At 35.9% G+C, this 23,023-nt stretch overlaps 1 protein-coding gene across 4 annotated transcripts in view; it reads left to right on the top strand.

The window, feature by feature from the left end:
- FAM13A (family with sequence similarity 13 member A) overlaps window positions 1-23,023 on the top strand; it is a 363,045-nt gene that overhangs the window by 187,477 nt on the left and 152,545 nt on the right. For all 4 annotated transcript variants that reach the window (XM_078068955.1, XM_078068954.1, XM_078068953.1 and 1 more), the window contains one exon: window positions 6,257-6,343. In XM_078068955.1, the coding sequence (XP_077925081.1) occupies window positions 6,257-6,343 (87 nt within the window). The remainder of the gene's footprint in view (window positions 1-6,256; window positions 6,344-23,023) is intronic.

Below are 23,023 nucleotides of genomic sequence, written 5' to 3'. Positions count from 1 at the left end.
TGTGAACTCAGGAGAAACATTAAAGACAAGTGGAATTTGGGAGTCATTAGTGTGTTGGTTGATTTAAAAGCCATGAAAGTGATTGAAATCATACTATATGGGAAAGGAAGACTAATTTATATCAACTCTTGAGTCATTCCAACTTCAGCCATTTATTTAACATGTATTTATTGAGCTCTTACTCTACTAGGCACTTTTCTATGGCATTGTAGTCACAGTAGTGAGTAAAGGAAACCAATTATTTGCTTTCATAGAACTTTTATTTAGTTAATGATACAGAAAATAAACCAATAAGCAATAGATATATAACTTGATTGTATATATAGTGAAGAAGCAGCAATGAAGGAGACTGTATGGAGTTGGTCAGTGAGATAGGAATTTTTTTTTTTCCTACCAGTGATGTCCTGGCAGCTAATGGAAGAGAGTAGTTCAAGAATAACTAGTTACCTGGATCAGATGTTGCTAAGAACCTGAGTAAGAGACTAAGCTGGGACAGTTTCATCTCTTTCTGCAGAGTGGTGATAAGAAACAAAACAAAACAGATTTGAGGGCTTTGAAAATAAAGAAGTAGAGATAGTGAGTGATGACAGCTGTTTTGAAGGAGTTAGCTATAAAGGAAAGCCAAGAAATGGACCATAACTAGTGGGAGAAATGAGATTAAGGAAGTTTTGTTTTAAAAACAAACCGAAAAGATACAATTCCAGAGCACGCTTGTGATTAATGGGAACGATCTAGTAGAGAGGGAATGAGGGGATAATTGAGGGAGGGAAATCCTTGAGAAAATAAGAGGAGATAAGATCCCCAGGAGTGGGGAGTGTGTGGAGAGAATGGCTGATAGGATCAGCATCTTCTCTTTCATTGTAACTGGAGGGAAGGCAGAAAGGATGGAATGTTTGCAGATTTGATGGTGAGGCAGTGAGTAGCATCTATTCCAGTCTTCTGTTTTCCCAATGAGCTATGAAGTGAGAATGGATGGAAAGAGGTTTGAGAAAAGAGAAGACATGAAATGTCATGTTGGAGGGTGGAAAGTCAAGTTACTAAAGAAGTATAACAGAATTGCCATGCATTAGAGAGGACTCACTCAAGATTTATGATAATAAATTTAACATAAAACAATCAACTAATTCTATACTTTTCCCCCAACCACTTTCATTTGCTTAATTCTCAGCACAGAGAAGGCATATAGCTGGATTTGTCCAAGGTTGTACTTTTTCCAGATGAATACAATGATTAGAAACAGGATGAAGAAAATTAAGTGTATTAGCAAAGGAATGAAGAATCATGAAATGTAAGCTGATTAAGGAGAGAACTGAAAACAGGAAGAATGCCCAGGGGATTGTGAAAGGTTAGAAAAGGGATATTACTCAATCATTTGGTTTACCCATTCACTTCAGCAGTTGAGCCCCTACTAGCTTCTAGTAGGGGCTCATGGTTCTAGCCTTGTGGATCTATTCATAAGCAAGACTGACCCAGTTCTCTCACAGAAGAGGGTGAGATGGACAAAGAATGAGAAACAGTATTTTCTTTTAATTTTTTTTTCTTAGTATGGTTGACCCACAATGTTAGTTTCAAGTGTACAACATAGTGATTCGACAAGTTTATACACTGTGCTATGTTCACCACAATTGTGGCTACCTCGTGTCCTCATACAACACTATTACAGTATCAATGACTATATTCCTTATGCTGAGACTTTTACTCCCATTCATTCCATAACCAGAAGCCTGTATCTCTCACGCCCCTTCCCCTATTTCGCCCAACCACACACTCCCTCCCCTCTGGCAACCATCAGTTTTAGAATCAGTAAGTATTAAAGTCATATTTTGCTGATGGCTATGAAGAAATATAGAGTAGGGAGAGAGAGCGCATTAAGTGGGAGGGGAGAGCAGTAGCAATTTAGATAAGGTGTTCCAGGAAGGGAATCCTCTTCAGTGAAATTGAACAAAGACCTGGACGAAATGAGGAACAAGCCTGTAAATAACTGTGGGAGTAGTGTGCTCTGCTGAAGAAACAGTGAGTACTTGTCCGTTTTTTCATGTAATTAGTAGTTGAATAGAAGGCCAACAAAGCTGTGATAAAGTATTTTTCCTTCCCTATTGTATTTTTAAATGGTGTTTTCAGGATACCAAGGTGACACAGCTGGTTTAAGCAATTGGTTGTTGCACAAAAGTCATTAGAGTGAGCAATCAAGTCATTTAAGCAGATGAAGTGTTTAAATATAAATATACCCTGTAATCGGGTCTGATGTGTTTATCATTACCTTCTCCAATGACTAGCATTGGAATGCCATACACGATAGGGTTCAGTTAATAGTTGTTGAGTGAATTTTTATGCCCACATACACTTTAATACTTAACAAACACAAATCATTCCCCTTTCAATCCTTTTCAAAGAAGTTCTAAAGGAGGAGTTCAAGCAAACTCAAGGTCTCTTCCTTTGCCCTGGGAGTGTGGGGATTTAAATGACTTATTAAAAAAAAAAATAGATACTAGTCACATGCCATAAGATAAACCTTAAAATATACAATTTATTGTTTTTTAGAATGTTCACAAAGGGGGTGCCTGGGTGGCTCAGTCGTTAAGCGTCTGCCTTCGGCTTGGGTTATGATCCCAGGGTCCTGGGATCGAGCCCCGCATTGGGCTCCCTGCTCGGTGGGAAGCCTGCTTCTCCCTCTCCCACTCCCCCTGCTTGTGTTCCGTCTCTCGCTGTGTCTCTCTCTGTCAAATAAATAAATAAAATCTTTAAAAAAAAAAAAAAAATGTTCACAAAGTTGTGCAACCATTACCTAATTCCAGAACATTTTTGTCACCCTAAAAAAAAACCCATACGAACTGGACCCATTAGGAATCCCTCCCCTCCCTCTAGCCTTTAGCCACCACTCTGTCACTATTTGCCTTATTCCAGACATTCAATATATACGTGGAATCACACAATATATGTCTATTTATATACACAATATATATGTCTGTTTATGTTTGGCTTTTTTCACTTAGCGTGATGTTTTCAAAGTTAATCTATGTTTAGCAGGTATCCATACTTCAGTCCTCTTTATAGCTGAGTAATATTCCATTGTGAGTTATACCATATTTCCTTTATCCATTCATTGTTTCATAGACATTTGGGTTGTTTCCACCTTTTGGCTGTTATAAATAATGCTGCTATGACTATTTGTCTACAAGTTTTTGTTTGGACCTTTGTTTTTAATTCTCTTAAATATATACCCACCAGTGTAAATGGCTTTATAAAGGTATAACTGTAAAAAAGTTTTACCTTAAAAATGTTTCTCACTTGGGCGCCTGGGTGGCTCAGATGGTTAAGCGTCTGCCTTCGGCTCAGGTCATGATCCCAGGGTCCTGGGATCGAGTCCCGCATCAGGCTCCCTGCTCAGCGGGAAGCCTGCTTCTCCCTCTGCCTCTCTCTCTCTCTCTCTCTCTCTCTCTCTCTCTCTGTCTCTCATGAATAAATAAATAAAATCTTAAAAAAAAATGTTTCTCACTTAACTCCATAATATATCTGTCTTAAAAAAGTACATGAAATTATTTCCAGTTACTTATTTAAGCTACTAGTGGAATGTATTAATTTTTCTCCAGAAATTTGAGTAACATTAGCCCGGCAGGAGATGTTCCCTCTGTGGCCCCGGAGCCCCCTGCGTGGACACCAGCACTTTGCAGCAGTCTCATGGGGCATTGGGAATGCAACTCTGAACAGGTCGTGGGTTACCTTTTTGTCAACAAATATTGCTTCTTCTTGAAAGAATCTGAAAATCTTGGAATTTAAGACCCAGAAAAGTTTCTTGGAGCTCACCTAATCCAGTGCCTTTGTTTTAGAAATCTTTGAACCAAGGGATGTCCAAAAGGTTGAAATGCCTGCCTGAGTTCCTATAGCTGGTTGGTTAGAGAACCAGGATGAGAAGTCAGATCTCTTGACTGCCACTTAAGTGCCCTGACTACTAAATTTTACTTAATCTCTGTTGTCTGAATGTAACGTCCTAAAACAAAAAATAAACATAATTCATCTAAGTGGCATTTTCAGATAAAAGTTTACAGAAAAGGTTTTCAAAGTTTTATAGGGAAAAGCTAGCTATCAACCTTGTACTCATTGATTCACAGGGACAGGGTGGGGGAGATAAGAGTAATAAAGAAACACTGTCCCTTTCAGCCTATGCATAAGGAAGAAAGAATTGTAGGCATTTGTAAACACTCAGACAATCATAAACAAAGGTCAGCGATTCCTATTAGCTTCCCTTGAGAGTCAGCCTTTTTTCTTCTCATCACATTCTAACATTTACATCCCAGTAGTTTTAAAAGGGGGTATAAGGATTAAGCATAATTATATTATCCAGTGTAGTCAAATTACGCAATAGATTATACAGTTAATCACTTGGATCTCCTAAATGTCATGCTGGATATAGTTTATCCCTCTCACAGTGAGTCAGAAGTGGGAATGGGTTCATTCACTATTTCCAGTAAGCAGCTTACCGCCAGCAGGTGTTGTGACTTGTGGGAAAGGGTAGGACTGGAATGCAGGCTTATTTGGAGAGCTCAGAAATGTACCCTTGGGTCCTTCCATAGAGCTGTACGTGAGGCCACAGGCAGCTGGGAGTGTTGGCAGTCCCACAGCTACCCCCAGCTTAGAGGAGGCTCTTGATCCCCTCCGAGTCTGGTCACATTTCTCCCTAGCACAAAGCTAGGAACAGGTGCAACGTACAGCCTTATGGTCCGGGCACGGGTCTCAGCTCTGCCACTCTCTGTGTGATCTTGGGCACATCACCTCAGATGTCCTTAAGTCCCCATCTGTAAAATTAGAGGAGCGGGGCAGAATAGCTGATTTTTAAAAACTCTTTTTGTTTTTTTTTTTTGTTTTTTTTTTTAAACTCTTTTGGTTTTAAAATGTTATGGCTCTACAATCTAGTGGCTTAAGATGTCAAGTGTATTGGATATTGGAGATATCATTTAAAGGTGATATGAGTTCATAAGTTTACACAGAGCTATCTTTGAGTCCCGTGTGATGTTGGGCAAGTTAGTTAACTTCTGTAGATTTTATGTTATCCTTAAAAGGGGAATGAATGATGATAATAGTACCTAATCCTAATAGGGCTATGGAGGGGGCAAAAATGGCATTAATGCAAAGACTTTAGCATAGTGCCTCATACATCCCAAGATTCAGTAAGTATTTTTTAGTAGCAAGTAGTAGTAGTATTTTCTTTAGGGACATTTTATCCTAATAATATACTGTTCTCTTTAGAAATAAAGTTTCAGCAAAATTTAGTAATATTGTAAAGTATTTGACTAAAATATTGTTTAAAAGACTATAATTAATTAACCCTTAGGTAAATGGGGGGGAAAATCCATGATTTAGATAATGCAGTGATGGATGGTGGGCAACTTCACTGTAGTAGGTAAAAAATAAGGGAAGAAACATGATACAGAGGTCAAGGTTATAGAGCAAGTGAAAGAAATTGAACTTACTTTCTCCTTAGTTTTATTGTTGTCTGTAATCTTCCTTATATATATTTATCTCTCTTAATTTGGCAATGAAATCACTTATGGAAAATTTATCCAAATTAGTGGCTATTGGTAAGTGAGGCCCTACATTGTATTTTTAAAAATGAGATTATTGTTTTTATTTATCATGTAAAAAGAAATAGTAAATGTAATTCCATGTGAGCTGCCTTCTTGTAATTTCTGCTAGCTTTGCAAGTACTATTTTTGTGTGAACCAAGGACTTAGAAGCTTAGTAATTTTGGAAACACTCAGATATTTTTCCTCAGGATGTTTGTATGAAACTATCACTATTCAATAGTGGTTTGCTAAACTATTTGAAGGAATTTGTTTAAGAAAAAGTATTTACATAATCAGAACCCATTTGTAAAAAGTGGTAGGAAAAGGAAACTCTAAGTTTGGTGGTTGATATCTTGGAGAATTAACTACCTAATTCTCTAAAGGAGAGGGGGGCTGTCTGTGGATGTGTAAGTGACAAGAGTGTAGATGAGATTCTCAACAGTCATCTCTGAATATATATGTTCTGTGTGTCCCACACCTACTCCATCACCATCTTACCTTACTTCACTGTTGTAGGTGAAAAATAAGAAAGGAATTATTTTGATTCCTCATGACAAATGTCAGTCACTTCTGATATAAATAGTTCAATCCAGAAATGCCTTGTCTCCCATAAAAATTGCTTTTTACTGCATTGTAATTTCCAGTTAGGGTAATGTTCTTTGGTTTCTAATATTTCTTTTATACTTCTTTTATAGGAGGCCAGTTGTAAGAACGCGTTACCTAACATCCTTGTAACAAAAGACTTAGAAAGAGACATGCAAAAACCATCTCTAAAAACCAGGGTAAGTTGTCTACTCCTTTGGGCTACCATGAGAAACATTTAGCAGGGCTCTTGATGTTCTCATGCTTCCATGCTCTGTTTCTTGCATTTCCCTCAGCCTTTATCTTTGTTTTTATTTCTGGACCTGGCTGCTTAAAAAGCACTTTTTATTTAGTACATTTAATCCAAAGTGATGTTCATCCCCAAATTTTCAAGACAATCCTCTTACATGACAGTGATATTTTTTAGTACAGGGTTTTGCTTCTACTAAATCAGAATTGTTTGCCGCCTACATCATAGGAAGTAGTCAAATATAGTAGATCTTTCCTTGGTTGCTTTGGGGGTAAAATACAATGTCCAACTATAATTTCTCTTTTTCAAAATAGAAATCACTTTATTGATTTTTCATAATTATAAAAATACATAATCAATTAAGTAAATTTTAACCAGGAAGAAATAAGATCATATATATGACAGAATAAAGAGTCTAATGTGTAAAATTTGTTTTCCTTATTAAGAAAAATCTAAAATCTACATAATTGTTTTGTCAGTGAAAAGAAAAACCCCTTTAACCCAAAATATGTCATGGAAATTTCTTTGATCATTTGTTTGTCCAACCAGAAAAGTTATTGCATTAATTTTAGAGTTCCTTTCCTAATCTTTAATCTTGTAAGTAGACGTTCTCCTATTTACTTGGATATATAGAATATTCCTAACTGGCCACCATGACATATATAGAGTTATTGTTTTTCCCCATTCTGGGGGGAAAAAAAAAAGTTCAGCAAATTTTCCTGAGTCCATTGTTGGCAAAATTTAAAAGAATTCTAATCTCTGATTTTAATTGCAAGTTACCATAAAAATAATTCTGTAAAAGGTAAATTAAGTGAAGTATTGAGTTAATTGTTTAGTGTCTTGATTACAGTAAGTCTGGTTTATTTTTAAAAGAAATAAAAAATCCCTTTTTTATAAAACCTATTCCACCCTGATTTTTTTCCTGGAAAATTATTCAAACTACCCAGCATGCTTTCCTTTTCAAATACAACCTACTTTTTGTATGTTTTTCTCTGAAATATTTGTGTCTACAAACTTATATATAATTAAGTCAAATGTATTATAGAAATTTTGTTTATTGTGAATTAATAAAAATTCAGTGTGAAAAAATACACTCGTAAACAAATACCTTGAAAAGGGTAGGATTGGAGGGAAATCATTAAGTAGCATTTACTTATTAATTCCATATATTAGTGTAACTACCTTTATGTGAAGAGACCCTAGATGAATCACTTCCTAAATAAAGATAAACTCAAAACCTGTCATAAAAGTTGTTTGACGGGATTGTATTACTCTTATGAAATTAATCCTACTTGGAATTTTTCAGTTATGTATGGAATCAATGTGCATTTATTATCCCCTATCAGTCTCACTGTATGATTCATGAACAAACCAATGCAATAGAGAAATTACTTCATTAGTTAAGCTTTGGTTTTTAATTTAAGCTTCTCTGTGGCCTTACATAAGCAAGTTTACATTTACATGAACAAACTAAGCTCTGCTTAGTTTATGGGTGATTAAAATCCTTGTAATTCAAATCCCAGATAGGAGGCAGAGCATGTGAGCTATAAGAGATTATAAAGCACTAACTCTTTCACCAGGATTTTATCTTAAGATCTTTTTTCCTCCAGATGATCTTTGAAGGCTAAAGCTGAGAACATCTTCAAAATATGGTTGATGTGTCCTTTCTAGAGTGACTGAGTGAGCTATGAGAATGATGTGTATCCTTGGTATTAATGTTACTCCATTTGGCCTGCATAGCTGTCTTTCTCAGATATCTCTAGTTACAGCTGTATTTGCCTTGGACAGCTAAGTATTTGTGATCCCTATATGGCTAGAGATGTAAAATGGTAATCCAGAAATGGCATATGTCCATTGACTCTGGAGATGTCTCTCTAGTCTAAGCCATCTGTCCCCATCTGTGTTCCCTCTGCCAGTTGTCACTGTTCTTAGGCAATAGGAAGGATTATATTTCTCTTCCTTAGGTAGGAAAGCCACTTCTTGATTTGAGTCCAAACTAAAAAAAAAAAAAAAGGATACCTCCATTTCACAGTGCCATGATGCTTCCTGGATGAGCAAGGATCACCCCCTGGTAGCTCAAGGACATATTCATATAACCATTTCATGTCCAATACCAATACTGTGTAGAGGATGTATGCAAACAAATAATTGGAATAGATGATAAAGAAGAGAACATCAAATAGATTTATAAAGAGGTATAGAACATAGAAAGACACAGCTCCATATGACCTAATACACTTAAGACTGGAGAAGACAGTCTTGTTTCTACCAAACACAGCTGCTCTAAACAAGCCTCACAACCCATATTCATTGATCACAGTATAAACCCAGAATAGGATTCAGGGAACTGATGGTAGACAGTTATTTTCCTTCTCTCTTCCGTTGGGGTATGCTCTGGACTTCCCAGTGTAGTCGCTGTGTTCTTGACCTCAGCAAAAAATTCAAGGTCAGGTCATTGTATGAGAATGAATATCAGATTCATTCAGTGCTAGGATGAAGGTATAAAATAAAAGGTTATGTGTTTTCCTTCCTGGCTTTTATCAGTGGATAAAACTGTGCTGATAAAAATTTAAATTACAAGCACATAATAATTTTAGTTAGTCATTGGATTCTCAACATTTTATAGAGGTTTCCTTTATTTATTATTTTTTTAAGATTTTATTTATTTATTTGACAGAGAGAGACACAGCGAGAGAGGGAACACAAGCAGGGGGAGTGGGAGAGGGAGAAACAGGCTTCCCTCAGAGCAGGGAGCCCGATGTGGGGCTCGATCCCAGGGTCCTGGGATCATGACCTGAGCCGAAGGCAGACGCTTAATGACTGAGCCACCCAGGCGCCCCTAGAGGTTTCCTTTAATATACAAAGTTATATTAACTATAAAATGTGTGATAAGGATAATGCAGTTATCAAATACACTGTTTTGTAATAGAAGCAACTGTTAAATTATTTTTCTTTCAAAGGTTAATGGTTTCATGGATCATGAATTGTTTATGGAGATTTTCTTCAATAATGAGAATAGTTAGGGTGCCTGGGTGGCTCAGTCGTTAAGCATCTGCCTTCGGCTCAGGTCATGATCCCAGGGCCCTGGGATCCAGCCCGGCATTGGGCTCCCTGCTCAGCAGGAAGCCTGCTTCTCCATCTCCCACTCCCCCTGCTTGTGTTCCCTCTCTCGCTGTGTCTCTCTGTCAAATAAATAAATAAAATCTTAAAAAATATAATAATAATGAGGGGCACCTGGGTGGCTCAGTTGTTAAGCGTCTGCCTTCGGCTCAGGTCATGGTCCCAGGGTCCTGGGATGGAGCCCCGCATCGGGCTCCCTGGTCCTCGGGAAACCTGCTTCTTCCTCTCCCACTCCCCCTGCTTGTGTTCCCTCTCTCGCTGTGTCTCTCTCTCTCTCTGTCAAATAAATAAAATCTTAAAAAAAAAAATGAATTTAAACTGAATTGATAGAGCCATTTCATGAGAATTGGTATTCCATTCATGACCATCATAGAACTCTCCACTTGCTCATGACCTCTTTAATGTCTTTTAATTTTTTTTTAAATGTAATTTTCTTCTTAAATGTCCTAGGTAGCCCACATTTTGTAGATATTATAAGTGAAATACTTATGATGTCTTCAAACTTTGTTGCTGATATTTAATGTTGTAACTAATTTTTATTGTTGTCTTTTATATTTAGAACCCTTGCCAAATTCTCATTAGTTCTAATATTTTGTTGATCACTTCTCTTTGATTTCCTTTGTAGACAGTCAGTCATATCATCTGGAAATAATGAGCCTGTTTACTTTTTTGCATGCCTTTAATTATTTAATTTCTTTTTTCTTGTACTATGTTCTGAAGGTTAAATAGAAATGGCAATAGCATGCCTTCTTGAATTCCTTCCTGATTTTAAGGGGAAGTTTCTACATTTGACTTTTAAGTATCATCATGGCATATTTCTTTTTCTTACTTTTTTTTGAAATTTTTTCACAATGCCAGGCACATAACAGACCTTCAATAAAGACTTGAAAATGAACAAATTAATTGCTTTTGTTTCATCTGAGAGTAGTTAGTGTCAGCATGTTTTCATTATAGGTCTTTCTTCACACATACACTTAATTAGGTTTATAATATTTGCTGTGTTTGTTAGATAGGCTCTGTAAGCTTAAGGAGGTTCCCTTCTATTTATAGTTTGTTTAGAATTTTTATCTTGTGTGAAAGTTAAGTTTTAGCAAATATTTTCTTTTGTGTCTATAAAGATAATTGCATGGTTTTTCCCATTTATTCTTTTCTTGTGGCGGGAGATATACTGAAAATTTTTCTAAACTTAAACTAATCATGCATCACTGGAACAAATCAGTTCTGAAGCTGATCTTGGTACAAATTTTTTTTAAACATTATTTTTAAAGATTTTATTTATTTAAGAGAGTGTGAGAGAGAGAGAGATAACGAGCAAGGAGGAGGGATAGAGGGAGAAGCAGACTCCCCGGCTGAGCAGGAATCCTAATGGGGGGCTCCATCCCAGGACCCTGGGATCATGACCAGAGCCGAAGACAGACGCTTAACTGACCGCCACCCAGGTGCCCTTGGTACATATTTTTACATACCTTGCAAGTTTTGGATAGCTGCTATTTTGTTTAGTATTTTTGCATCTATGTTTTATCTGCTTTTGGTGTAAAGGTTTTGCTGTTCTAACAAAATGAGGTGAGGAGAGTCTTTTCTAATCTCTGAAATAGTTAAGATCAGGATTATCAGTTCCTTCAATATTTGGCAGAATGTATCTATAAAACTGTCTGGGCCTGGTGAGATTTATTGGTTAATTTAAATTTTGTTTTTTCAATTTGTTTATTTAATTTTTAATTTAATTTTTAATTTAAATATTGTTTTTAAAATTTGTTTTGGCGAGTTGATTTTTAACTACTGATTCAGTATCTTTAATGCTCCTATTCATGTTTTCTGTTTTTTCTGAATTAGTTTTGATGTTATATTTTCTGAAATATTACTATTTTACCTAAATTTACCAGAATAAAGTATTTCAGTGTTTCCTCTTACTTTTAAAATCTTTATTTTATCTGTAGTTATAAACTTTTTTTCATTTCTAATATTATCTTTTGGGACCTTTTTTCCTGTTTGCTCTTGATAGGCTTGCCAGAGACTTTATTAGTCTTTGCAATGAACCAGATTTTAGTTTTGTTGATCCTCTGTTGTATCATCATTTTCTATTTCATTGATCTCTTATTTTTCCTTCCTTTCTTCTTTGTATCTATTATTCGTAAGGTAGATCTTTTTTTCTAATGTCTGTCAACTTTTCCTCCATAACCATATATTGTAAATATGTTTTTTGTGTGGTTTGATACTGAAGCTTGATGATCTGTTCTTTTGAGTGTATTTGCTCTGTTTACTAAAAGCCTTCTTTGATGTGTTGAGTGTCCTTTATTATATTCGACAACTCTTTTCTAGGATCATGTCATTTCCTTCCTTCCTTCCTTTTTGTGTGTTTTGTTTTGTTTTATTTTGTTTTTTGGTAATATTTTCCCAATGCCAGACACGTAGTGAACCATTGATAAATACTTGAGAATGAGCAAATGAATTAATCAATTTTCTCTCTTACTCTATATGAAAGCAATGAGTGTGTGTGTGGTTATGGGAAATTTGCTTTTGTAAGAAACTAGTCAAATTTAGTACATTTTTTCATTGGAATGGGTTCAATAACCATTAAACACATAATTATATCTGGAATTTAAGACTTTGAGTTTTTTATGTATCTTTTCCTGATTTAATCTCTCTTGAGCTTTTCTTAAAATAATTTTCCATCTGCTTTTTCTGCCCCCATATGTTTGTATGTATGAATATATGTTTATTTTACTAGATAGAAAATGCTTTGTATCTTGCCATCTCCCTGATAGGTGTTGGATGATAACATTCTCTGTTTATTTTTTGCCTCTTCCATTATCTTAGGAAATCGCTTTGCAAAGCTATCCCTTCAGTGCCTAGCAGCATGAGAGTTAACAAAATAAATAATTTTGTTCATTTATCATTAGAGTTATATCTATGATTAAATCTTTTATTTATTATAAGCATATTCTTTATTTGATTTCCTAGGTCACCACTGAACTATTTGAAGAATTCTTGGAATCTCTTTAGAATTAATGACCAGTAGATTCAATTATGTGGATCATATTTTTTGTGTGTTTTGTGATATTTTATTTTATATATATACACATATATAGAGAGAGAAAATCAAGTGTATATATATAATAATCATTGTATATTATATATATCATTATATATAATCAAAAATATATATTATATGTATATAATCAAGTAAGAATATAATACAGGATTAAATACTTATTTTAAATAATAATGCAAAATATGATGTACCTACCTTATCTCTCATTCCAGTAATTTGGCTCACTTAACTCCTCTTTCCAGATACTATACGCAATTGTAATTATAGGCCAAGGAAAAGAAAGACCTTATGAGAGTATCTGTAGATTAGCACTCCCATGGAATCTAGTATATAGCCAGCCCGGTCTCATGGTCCTGAGTACCCAACTTGCTAAGACTGGCTTTACACACCTGATCCCTGACCTTCTTCTCCAGCCTCAAACATCTCCTCTTGCATATCTGCCCTGCTTTGATAAACACCCTGAAGTGTTGGCTGTTTCATCATTACATTCTGTGCCAGGTGATAGGGATACAAATTTGAAAAGCCTTTGTCTCCTACCTGAAGGAACTAGGTTGGAGACTAGACATGCATACAAAACATCACATGTACTAGAATGACTTTCGGATCTCAGATCAGCCTTTGGGTTCACCATCCTGTTTTGCAAACAATCAAGTTTTAGCCTGGTTTCTTTGATTTTTCACTGACCCTAGAGATCTCACTGGCCTTTTTGTTCCATTTTTCCCGTTTGCCTTATTCTACAATTATGACCAAAGTCTAATCAAAGTTATTAATGCTACCTGCTATAACAAAAATCTCTATAACCGCTGGATTTATTTTAAAAAGTTTATTTCCCACTCCAGTCATTGTCTGATGGAGGTAGGGAGGAATTTGTAAGCAGCAAGCCTCAAAGCAGTGATTCAGATCACACACAGGCTGCTTCCGTCCTTCAGCTATGTCTTCTAAAAAGTGTTTGGTTCTAATATCGGCAGTGAACAAAGAAAAGAAGAAGCATGTGCAAAGTTCACAGGCATTTAACCACCTCAGCACAGAAACAACACCTGTCCCTTCTACTCACATTTCAGAACGCAGTAACATCCATGGGAATCTGCTAAATGTAATTTTCCAATGTGCCCAGGAAGAGGAAAGGGAAATAGGAGTTGGGGAATACATAGCATTATTGTTATCCCGCCTACCCTTCTGTTTGCCAAATAGATTTTTCCATTTCTCTTACTGTACAGAAAACACAGTCAATCCTTCTGCAAGGATGAAACTCCAAAGAACCAACCAGTCATTACAACGAGCTCAAGCTCTAAAATTTCTGGGTGATGTATCAGTACTCTGTCAGAGCTAGACATGGTTCCTCTTGAACTGAGAATCTGTGAAGTAAAAAGATAGACTGTCCCTCTCTCCACACACACATCCATATACAAATGGGACACTACATAATCCCGTTCACACACCAGTATGTACATGTGCATAGGAAGCCATGAAGGTGCTTTGATTAGGCTTAGATTATGCTTTCTGCAAGGAACTCCATTGTCTGTTTTTTCTCTGGCTACTGCCTTCACATTTTAGAATCCCCTCCTTTTCATTATTGCCCTTGGAGTGGGTATAGGGAGTGTGTCTTTCTTAAGCTATAGGTTGCTGCCTATTTGAGGAAGTTTGGTGACTCGGGGATTGTTTTAACTCTTGAACAGCAGAGACTTTTCTTAAGTCTGTGCTGATGTTTTTTCATGGTAGTGGTGATGGTTTGTTCGTTTGTTAAATGTGGTTTGAAGGGGTTGACAGTAAATTCCTTCAAAAATGTGACAGTGTAATTGATTCTGATCTAATTGCTTTTGGGCAGTTCTGTGAGCTAGTTATTATACCCAAAGTAGGTCATCCTTTCCTCTGCCTTCCAGATCTCAGGAGAATTCCTCATTGGAAGAAATTAACCAGAACCCTAGTGGCAAGGGATTCCCAGAATACAGTTTCCAGGGTTTACAGTTTCCTCTGCAAGTACACAGCTATCTTATAAAATCTTATGAAATTATGTTTCAAATAAGTAAAATAGACCGTATGTGCTAGAAATTGATTACAGCTGGCTTTGTAGAAGAAAGAGAATTTAAGTCAATTTTTTAAAAAGAAGAATTGGACAACTGAACAGAGGAAGGATTTCAGTTGGAGTGGCATAAGCAAAGAATAGAAGGAGAAAATGAGCATCCTATGTTCTGTAAGATTTATACACTATGGGCAGAAGGTTTATGAAGGGAAGTAGTAGAAGATAAATTCTGAAAGACAGGTTGCAGCCAAACTATAGAGGTGTTTGATTATTAAATCTTGCATAACGATTGCCATGCTATGTGATAAAATTTATTAAATGAACAGCAAACTAAAAGGAAACAAATTTAGAGAATAAAAGAAAATCAGTTCTTCTGTAACAGAAGGTTTTGAAACAACAACAAAAAAGGCACATATATGAACAAAAAGGTAATTACAAGAGGGCTTTTATTTTTTTGCTAGGTCACATGACAAGAAAAAGGTGATTTTAATGAAAAGATTTCTGGTTTTATAGTCTTACAGAAGCAACTCTGTCATTTAATGTAGTGTATCCTTAGGTACATTGCAGAATACTTAATATCTCAGTATTCTAATTTATAAAAGACAGATAATAACATAATCATGATGTAGCTGACACTATTTACTCTATGCTGGACATTGTGGAAAATACTTCTAATATTACTTCATTAAATCATCACAACACTATAGGATAGAAATGACCTTTATCAGTCCATAGAGCCTTCGTTACACCTCAATAATAAGCAATCCCAGAATCCTAGCAGCTTAAAACATTTATTTCTTGCTTATGCTGCCTGCCCAATTTAGATTGACAAGGGGGCTCTGCTTCAGCTTGTCACCCAGCAACCTGCACTGACAGAGCAGCCCGTCTCAAATGTAGCCAGTGACTGTGCCCGAGGAAAAAGAGTCCTGTAGAATCTTTTTTCAAAAGATTTTATTTATTTGACAGAGAGAGAGAGATAGCGAGAGAGAGAACACAAGCAGGGGGAGTGGAAGAGGGAGAAGCAGGCTTCCCACCGAGCAGGGAGCCCAATGCGGGGCTCGATCCCAGGACCCTGGGACCATGATCTGAGCCGAAGGCAGACGCTTAACGACTGAGCCACCCAGGCGCGCAGGTCCTGTAGAATCTTGCACTGACAATTAAAAGCTCTGGCCCAGAAGTAATTCTATCACTTTTGCTCATAATTCATTGCCCAGAACTAATCACATTACCCAACCCAGTCACAATGGGGACAGGAAATACAACCGTAGGATGCATCTGGAGGGAACTTTACCAATCTTTGGTAAACAGGAGTCAGTCTACTGCATTTTTCTTCCTTCTTTATAGATGAGAAAATGGAGGCTTAGCCTAGTTAACTTTCCCAAGGTTGTATAGAAAAGTGCCAGATGATATTTGATCCTGAAGCTCAAACTCTTTACCCTCATATTGCCTCCCATCACTGTAGTCCTATATGCTACATTGTATTATACTACCTCCTTTGCAGAGTAGTTGTGAGAATGAATGATAATATATGTAAGTAATTGATATATAGCCTGGGTCATGGAGTACACATGTGGGGCTTAGTGAAAGTTATCTTTTTTTTTCTTCTTATTTTACTTCTTAACCAATAACTCAGTCTTTCTTAAGTGTGAAAGCTCTGAACTGGTTTTATAGTGACCGTATTTTTCTCCATGTTGACAGCTGTTATTTTGATACCAGTATTAGACAAGTTTTGTATGTGAAGAAATCCAATTGCATACAACTTACTCTCATCAGCCATCCTGAAAACCATTTTATATGTCAACTAAGCATATGATATACAGCACTCTATCACGCTAGCCTACCATACTCTCAATATAATAAGCTAAATAGGCTTTAGTGGAGTATCCTAGGAATTTGACACCTTACCTACAAGATGGCTATTGCTATGGAAAATTACATGCAAGTTTCATATCATCAGGCCTGGAGAGTTTGGACTTTTTGTTCATTGTGATAACATGTTTATTCATTGCCCCATGCTATCATGTGCAGATATAAAATCTACTTGTTTGTTGGGGATTCTTGTACCCAGAATTTATAGGCATTAAATAGCTCTATAAATGCTAGAGAAGATTCTTAAAGCAATTTTTTCCTACATGTATGTGGATGTAGTTGAGACAGATATATTCCTATTTTAAAAGCAATTTTCTTTTACTTTCCCTTAATGTATTATTATAAGCATCTTCTGTGTTGGTAAGGCTTCATAATAACAGTGATGATCATTGTCATATTTTATATTCCAGATGTTTTCAGTGTTATAATATTATTCAATATTATAAGTACTATTTGGTCAAATACCATTCAGTATGTGCTTTATTTCTTAGAATTATATCCACAGGATAGATTGCTAAAAGTGAGTTCAGTAGTTCAAAAGTTATATGTTTATGGCCCTTAAAACCTATTGCTAAGTTAAATTTTTACTTAAGAGTTATAAAAATTTACACAACCACTGGAAAATATGAGAGTACCAATTGCTCATACCTTACCAACATTAGATGTTATCTTTGTGAGCAAGGAGGACAGAAAAATAAGACCCAGTTCTAAATCACATACTTTATTTATTACTAATGGAATTCCATGTATTTCTGTATGATTTACATTTTCTCTTCTATGAAGTATCTTTCAAGGGAAGGTACTTTTAGCTCTCAATTGTAATCTTAGTATTTTTCTTAAGTAGTTACGTGAATTAATTCTGTATTAAAAATATTGGTAATGAAGGTTTGTGACTAAAAGAAGTGACATGACCAGAGGGTTAGGGTTTATTAAGGTTAATCTGTCTATGGTCTATTGAATAGATTTTAGAACAGAATAACCAATAAGAAAAATTCTGTATTACATTACTCTGTATTATGATATTGGTCTGACATTGGGCAAAGTTGTTTTTATTCCCCTGTTTCATTCATACTACAGAATAGGATACTGTACTTTCCAAACTATTTACTCCGTAGGTTTATTTTGTTGTTGTTTTGGGGGTTTTTTCATTTTAAGTTTTTATATTTTATTTTTTGTATATTTTTTTAAGTTTTTACTTAAATTCTAGTTAACATACAATGTTTTATTAGTTTCAGATGTACAATATAGTGGTTCAGCACTTCCATACAACACCCGGTGCTCATCACAGCAACTGCACTCCTTAATCCCCATGACCTATTTCTCCCATTTCCGCGCGCCCCCCCCCACCTCCCATCAATTTGTTCTCTATAGTTAAGAGTCTGTTTCTTGGTTTGCCTCTCTCTCTATATTCCCCCTTTGCTTGTTTTGTTTCTTTAAATTCCACATATGAATGACTGACTTATTTCTCTAAGCATTATACTCTAGCTCCATCCATGTCATTGCAAATGGCAAGATTTCCTTCTTTTTATGGCTGAATAATATTCCATTGTGTGTATATACACCACCTCTTCTTTATCCCTTCATCAACTGATGGATACTTGGGCTGTTTCCATATCTTGACTATTGTAAATAATGCTGCTATAAACATAGGGGTGCATGTATTTCTTTGAATTAGTGTTCTTGTATTCTTTGGGTAAACACCCAGTAGGGCGATTGCTGGATGGTAAGGTAATTCTATTTTTAACTTTTGGAGGAAGCTCCATGATGTTTTCCAGAGTGGCTACACCAGTTTGCATTCCTGCCAACAGTGCACAAGAGTTCCTTTTACTCCACATCTTTGCCAACACCTGTTGTTTCTTGTGTTGTTGATTTTAGCCATTCTAACAGGTATGAAGTGATATCTCATTGTAGTTTTGATTTGCAATTCCCTGATGGCAAGTGATGATGAACATCTCTTCATGTGTCTGTTGGCCATCTGGATGTCTTTGGAAAAATATCTCTTCATATCTTCTGCCCACTTTTTAATTGGATCATTTGTTGTTTGGGTATTGAGTTGTAGAAGTTCTTTATATATTTTGGATATTGATCCTTTATCAGATATGTCATTTGCAAATATCTTCTCCCATTCCACAGGTTGCCTTTTAGTTTTGTTGATTGTTTCCTTTGCTGTGCAGAAGCTTTTATTTTGATGTAGTCCCAATAGTTTATTTTTGCTTTTGTTTCCCTTGCCTCAGAAGACATATCTAGAAAGAGGTTGCTAAGGCCGATGTCAAAAAGTTACTGCCTGTTTCTCTTCTAGGATTTTTATGGTTTCATGTCTCACATTTAGGTCTTTAATCCATTTTGAGTTTATTTTTATGTATGGTGTAAGAAAGTGGCCCAGTATCACTCCTTTGCATGTTGCTGTCCAGTTTTCCCAACACCATTTGTTGAAGAAACCATCTTTTTGCCATCGGATATTCTTTCCTGCTTTGTTGAAGAGTAATTGACCATATAATTGTTGGCTTATTTCTGGATTTTCTATTCTTTTCCATTGATCTATGTGTCTGTTTTTGTGCCAGTACCATACTGTTTTGATTACTACAGCTTTGTAATATAACTTGAAGTCTGGAATTATGATGCCTCCAGCTTTACTTTTCTTTTTCAAGATTGCTTTTGCTATTAAAGTTTAAATTTTAATCATTACTGTTTATTTTCACAACAGAAATGTTGTGTCCTTAGGGAAGAAGAAAGCAAAGAAATAATTTGTGTTAGATCATAAGCTCAGGATTAAAACATAAATTTAGATACCAAAATCTCAGTTTAGAGTTAATCTTGGGTTTTGAAAATTGGCATAATTGGAGAGAATGTAAATACATAAATTATACATATTACTACAGTTGGTTCTTTTGCATCTTGGCCCATAGTGATTTTGCTTACATATTCTAAATTTTGTCCGCCTTCTGATGTTAGTCCTTTTGGTCATTTCATGCTGAGCTATGTCTGTTTTGATTATTTCTTCTCTTTGTCTTACCAGGCATTCAGCCTGTGTTATTTTAGCTTGAATTATTAATTTATTTTTTCAAAATATTTAATTGTCTGTCTTAACAGCAGGCATTGAACTAGAAGCTGAGCATTTAGATATTGAACTTGATACATGGAGTTTTCAACCTAGTGAGGAATGTAGAATAATATTCAAATATTTGGTTGCAAATTGTGTAAATTGCTAGGAAGGAAAATAGAGTGCCCTGGCAGTATGTAACAAGGGCACCTGACTTAAGCTGATTCATCAGGGAACACCTCTTGAGGGAAGTGAACATTTCTTTTGGGACCAAAGAGGAGTGAGAGTAGGTGTTGGGGAAGAGAATTTCAAACTTCATAATAGTGTGAGAAGGCTCTGGAGCTAGATGAAGTGAACCTGGCCACTGGGAGGAGTCTGAAGCCCTGTGAGAGATGCAGAGAGTATCTCCATATAAAGCTAAAGAAAGGCCCTTATAGTCTATTAAGACATTGGAAATTTCACCAAAATGAAATGGTAAACCATTGATATACTTTAAATACAGAAAACTATAACCACATTTATGTTTAGAAAATATAAATCTGGCTCCTATATGCTGAATACAGTCAGGAGAGAGCCAAAGTGGAAATAGGAAAACCAATTAGGAAGCAATTGCAGTCATCCAAGCAGTAATTTATGGAAGCCTGGAGTAAGTAGAGATGAAGAAAAGTAGACTTATTTGAGATCTTTGTTAATGACAGAATTAGAACTCGGTGATGCATTTGGTGTGAGAGATGAAGGGAAAGGGAAGTGTGAAAGATGACTCTCAGGTTCCTGTTCTGGGGAATGAGCTGGTTGGAGACCATATACCTAAGCATTTGAACCTGTGTGCCATTGTGTGCTCTGTAAGCTCTCTGCTTCAGTTTCACCATCTTCTAAATGGAGATGTTAATTGAAGATGATGGTTGGAAATAGGTTTGGAGCTTAGAAGAGAAGACTGGACAGAGATCCAAATTTAAGAATCATTAGCATATAGATCACTTTGGTGCACAAATGAGGAAACATAATCTTCTCTGTATTGTAATATGCAAGCTAAGAAGAATGCAGGTGACTACCACTTTGCCTATGTTGAAGTCATGGAGAAATTATATTTGTACTGAGTAGCCAAGATAGAACTTAAGTGTTTTAAGAAGACGTGTTTATAAACAGATAAGAGTGTACAAAGGCAGGGAGGTATAGGACAGAATGTTCATGTTTATAGACTTGAAAAATCTTGGTCTTACTGTGTATAGTGTGTCTAGGGAAGTGGCAGGAAATGACCTGCAGTAGTCTGGTACAGTTATGCAATGCTAAAGAGTCTGAAGAGTTTCCTATAGACTATAGGAAGTAGAAAGCCATTGAACAATTTAAATCAGGGAATAAGCTCAGATCACCCCTGTCAACAGACATAGTGGATTAAAAAGTAGGAAGCTAGGGGTGCCTGGGTGACTCTGTGGGCTGAGCGTCCAGCTCTTGGTTTCAGCGCAGGTCATGATCTCAGGGTCATGGGATCAAGCCCTGTGTTGGGCTCCGCTCTCAGCACAGAGTCTGCTTAGGATTCTTCTCTCCCTCTCCCTCCCCATGTGCTCCCAAATGCTCCCTCTCATTTTCTCTCTTTCTATTTCTCTCCCTCTCTCTCTCAAACAAACAAGCAAACAAATAAAATCTTAAAAAAAAGGTAGGAAGCTACAGTCCAAATGACACATAAGAAAGGCCTAAACAAAAGTGTTAGGAAGGAAAAGAAGGTAAATAGGTAAAAGCCTCAGAGGAATGCCTTCCAGATCAGAGTGGGTAGATGTTTCTTGCCTTCATCAACAAGAGCACTAAAGGAAGAAAAGCTTATTTAGGGCTAAGAGGAGGATGAGTTTAGTTTGGGATATTTTGAGAAAATGTAGGGAACTTCTCTCATAAAGTGCTAAGACTAACATAAAAATATTTTGACTGAAGATTCATTACAGACTTTGACAGGGAAAATACAAGCATAGTATCATGTTTATCAATTAGACCTTAGCAAAAATTAAAGACTGCCTGGGAATCATTCTTTCTTCAAGATTTGAAAATGGAGACAAGACCAGTTTGGTGTTGGTATTTTAACACCCTTGGCAAAATTGAACTTAACTTATATGTTTGAAAACTTTAAAAGTGGTTTTGGGTAAAATAAAACTTGGTTATATTCCTTGAAGTTTCAAAAAGTAGTTATGGTTTTCAAGAAAATTTCCATTGTGTGTTGACCTTTGAGCTGTTTGTTTTCTTTTCAGTGAACTGCTGTGGTATTTCTCCTACATACCCATTTTATTGATGAACACAGATTAGTAGATAGCTTATTTTGCTTTTAACATATTGCTATATCTTCTTTATCTCTCCTATTTGAAAACAATTTTCAGATATATCTTTAGCATATGTCTTTTAAAAACAAGGACATTATCTTAATCCCATTATTGTATTGAAGGAAATTAACATGGATACAATAAATAAATGTAATTTTTAGTCCTTACTCAAATTTACCCATTCGTCCCCAAAATGTCTTTACAGTCCAATCAGATCAAGGATCAAACATCGAGTTTTATTGCCATGTAGCTTTCTGCCTTTTTTTTTTTCCTTTACTGATACTGACTTTTTTTTTCCCAGACTCACGGACAATTATCATGGGACAGAACAGAGATGGGCAAACTACAGCCCGTTGGTCAAAACCCACCATCTGTTTTTGTAAATACAGTCATATTGGAACGCAGCCACACCCATTCATACCACAACACAAAGTTGAATAGTTGCAACAGAGACCTTACAGCTTACGAAGCCTAAAATGTTTACTTTCTGGGCCTGTACAGAAATAATTTACCAGCTCCTGTTGTGAAATGCCCCACAGTCTAGAGTTATCTTACTGTTTCTTCGTTAGTAGATTGAGGTTAATCTTTTTTTTAACTTTAATTTTTCAAATTTTTATTTAAATTCTAGTTATCATACAGTGCAATATTGGTTTCAGGAGTAGAATTCAGTGATTCATCACTTACATACGATAGAAGTTAATCTTTTTGTTTTGTGCTTCCCATTGCATTACAATTGGAAACATACAATGTTTACATATTTCATTATTTGATGATGCTAAGTTTGATTACGTGGTTGAGGTAGTGTCTGCCAGATCTCTCTATTGTAAAATGACTTTTCTCCATGTGTGATAAGTATTCTTAGACACCAAGTGAATATCCTATTGTCCAGCACCACTTACATAATAATGTCATAAGCATGTATTGATGATCCTTGTTTAAATCATTTATTTTGCTGGGGATGCAAACTTTCTAATTCTAATATTTCTTCTATATTTATTACCATCTGTAAAGAATAGTGTCACCCATCCCACCCCTGTTGTCTTTTTACTATTATCATGGACTCATAGATTCTTTTATAATTCAATGAATTATCAGCCTTTAGCTTATTGGTTGTTTAAAATATCCCACATTTGCTTGTGGGAGACTTTTCAAACTGGCTTCTGTGTACTTCTAATATGTACTCATTAATCTTGAGCTTACCTTATACTTTTTCTGTCACAGACCTG

The sequence above is a fragment of the Halichoerus grypus genome, chromosome 3 (assembly GCF_964656455.1).
Source record: "Halichoerus grypus chromosome 3, mHalGry1.hap1.1, whole genome shotgun sequence".
Taxonomy (NCBI): domain Eukaryota; kingdom Metazoa; phylum Chordata; class Mammalia; order Carnivora; family Phocidae; genus Halichoerus; species Halichoerus grypus.
The sequence above is the reverse complement of the archived record's forward strand: the minus strand, read 5'-3'. Positions and strand labels throughout refer to the sequence as shown.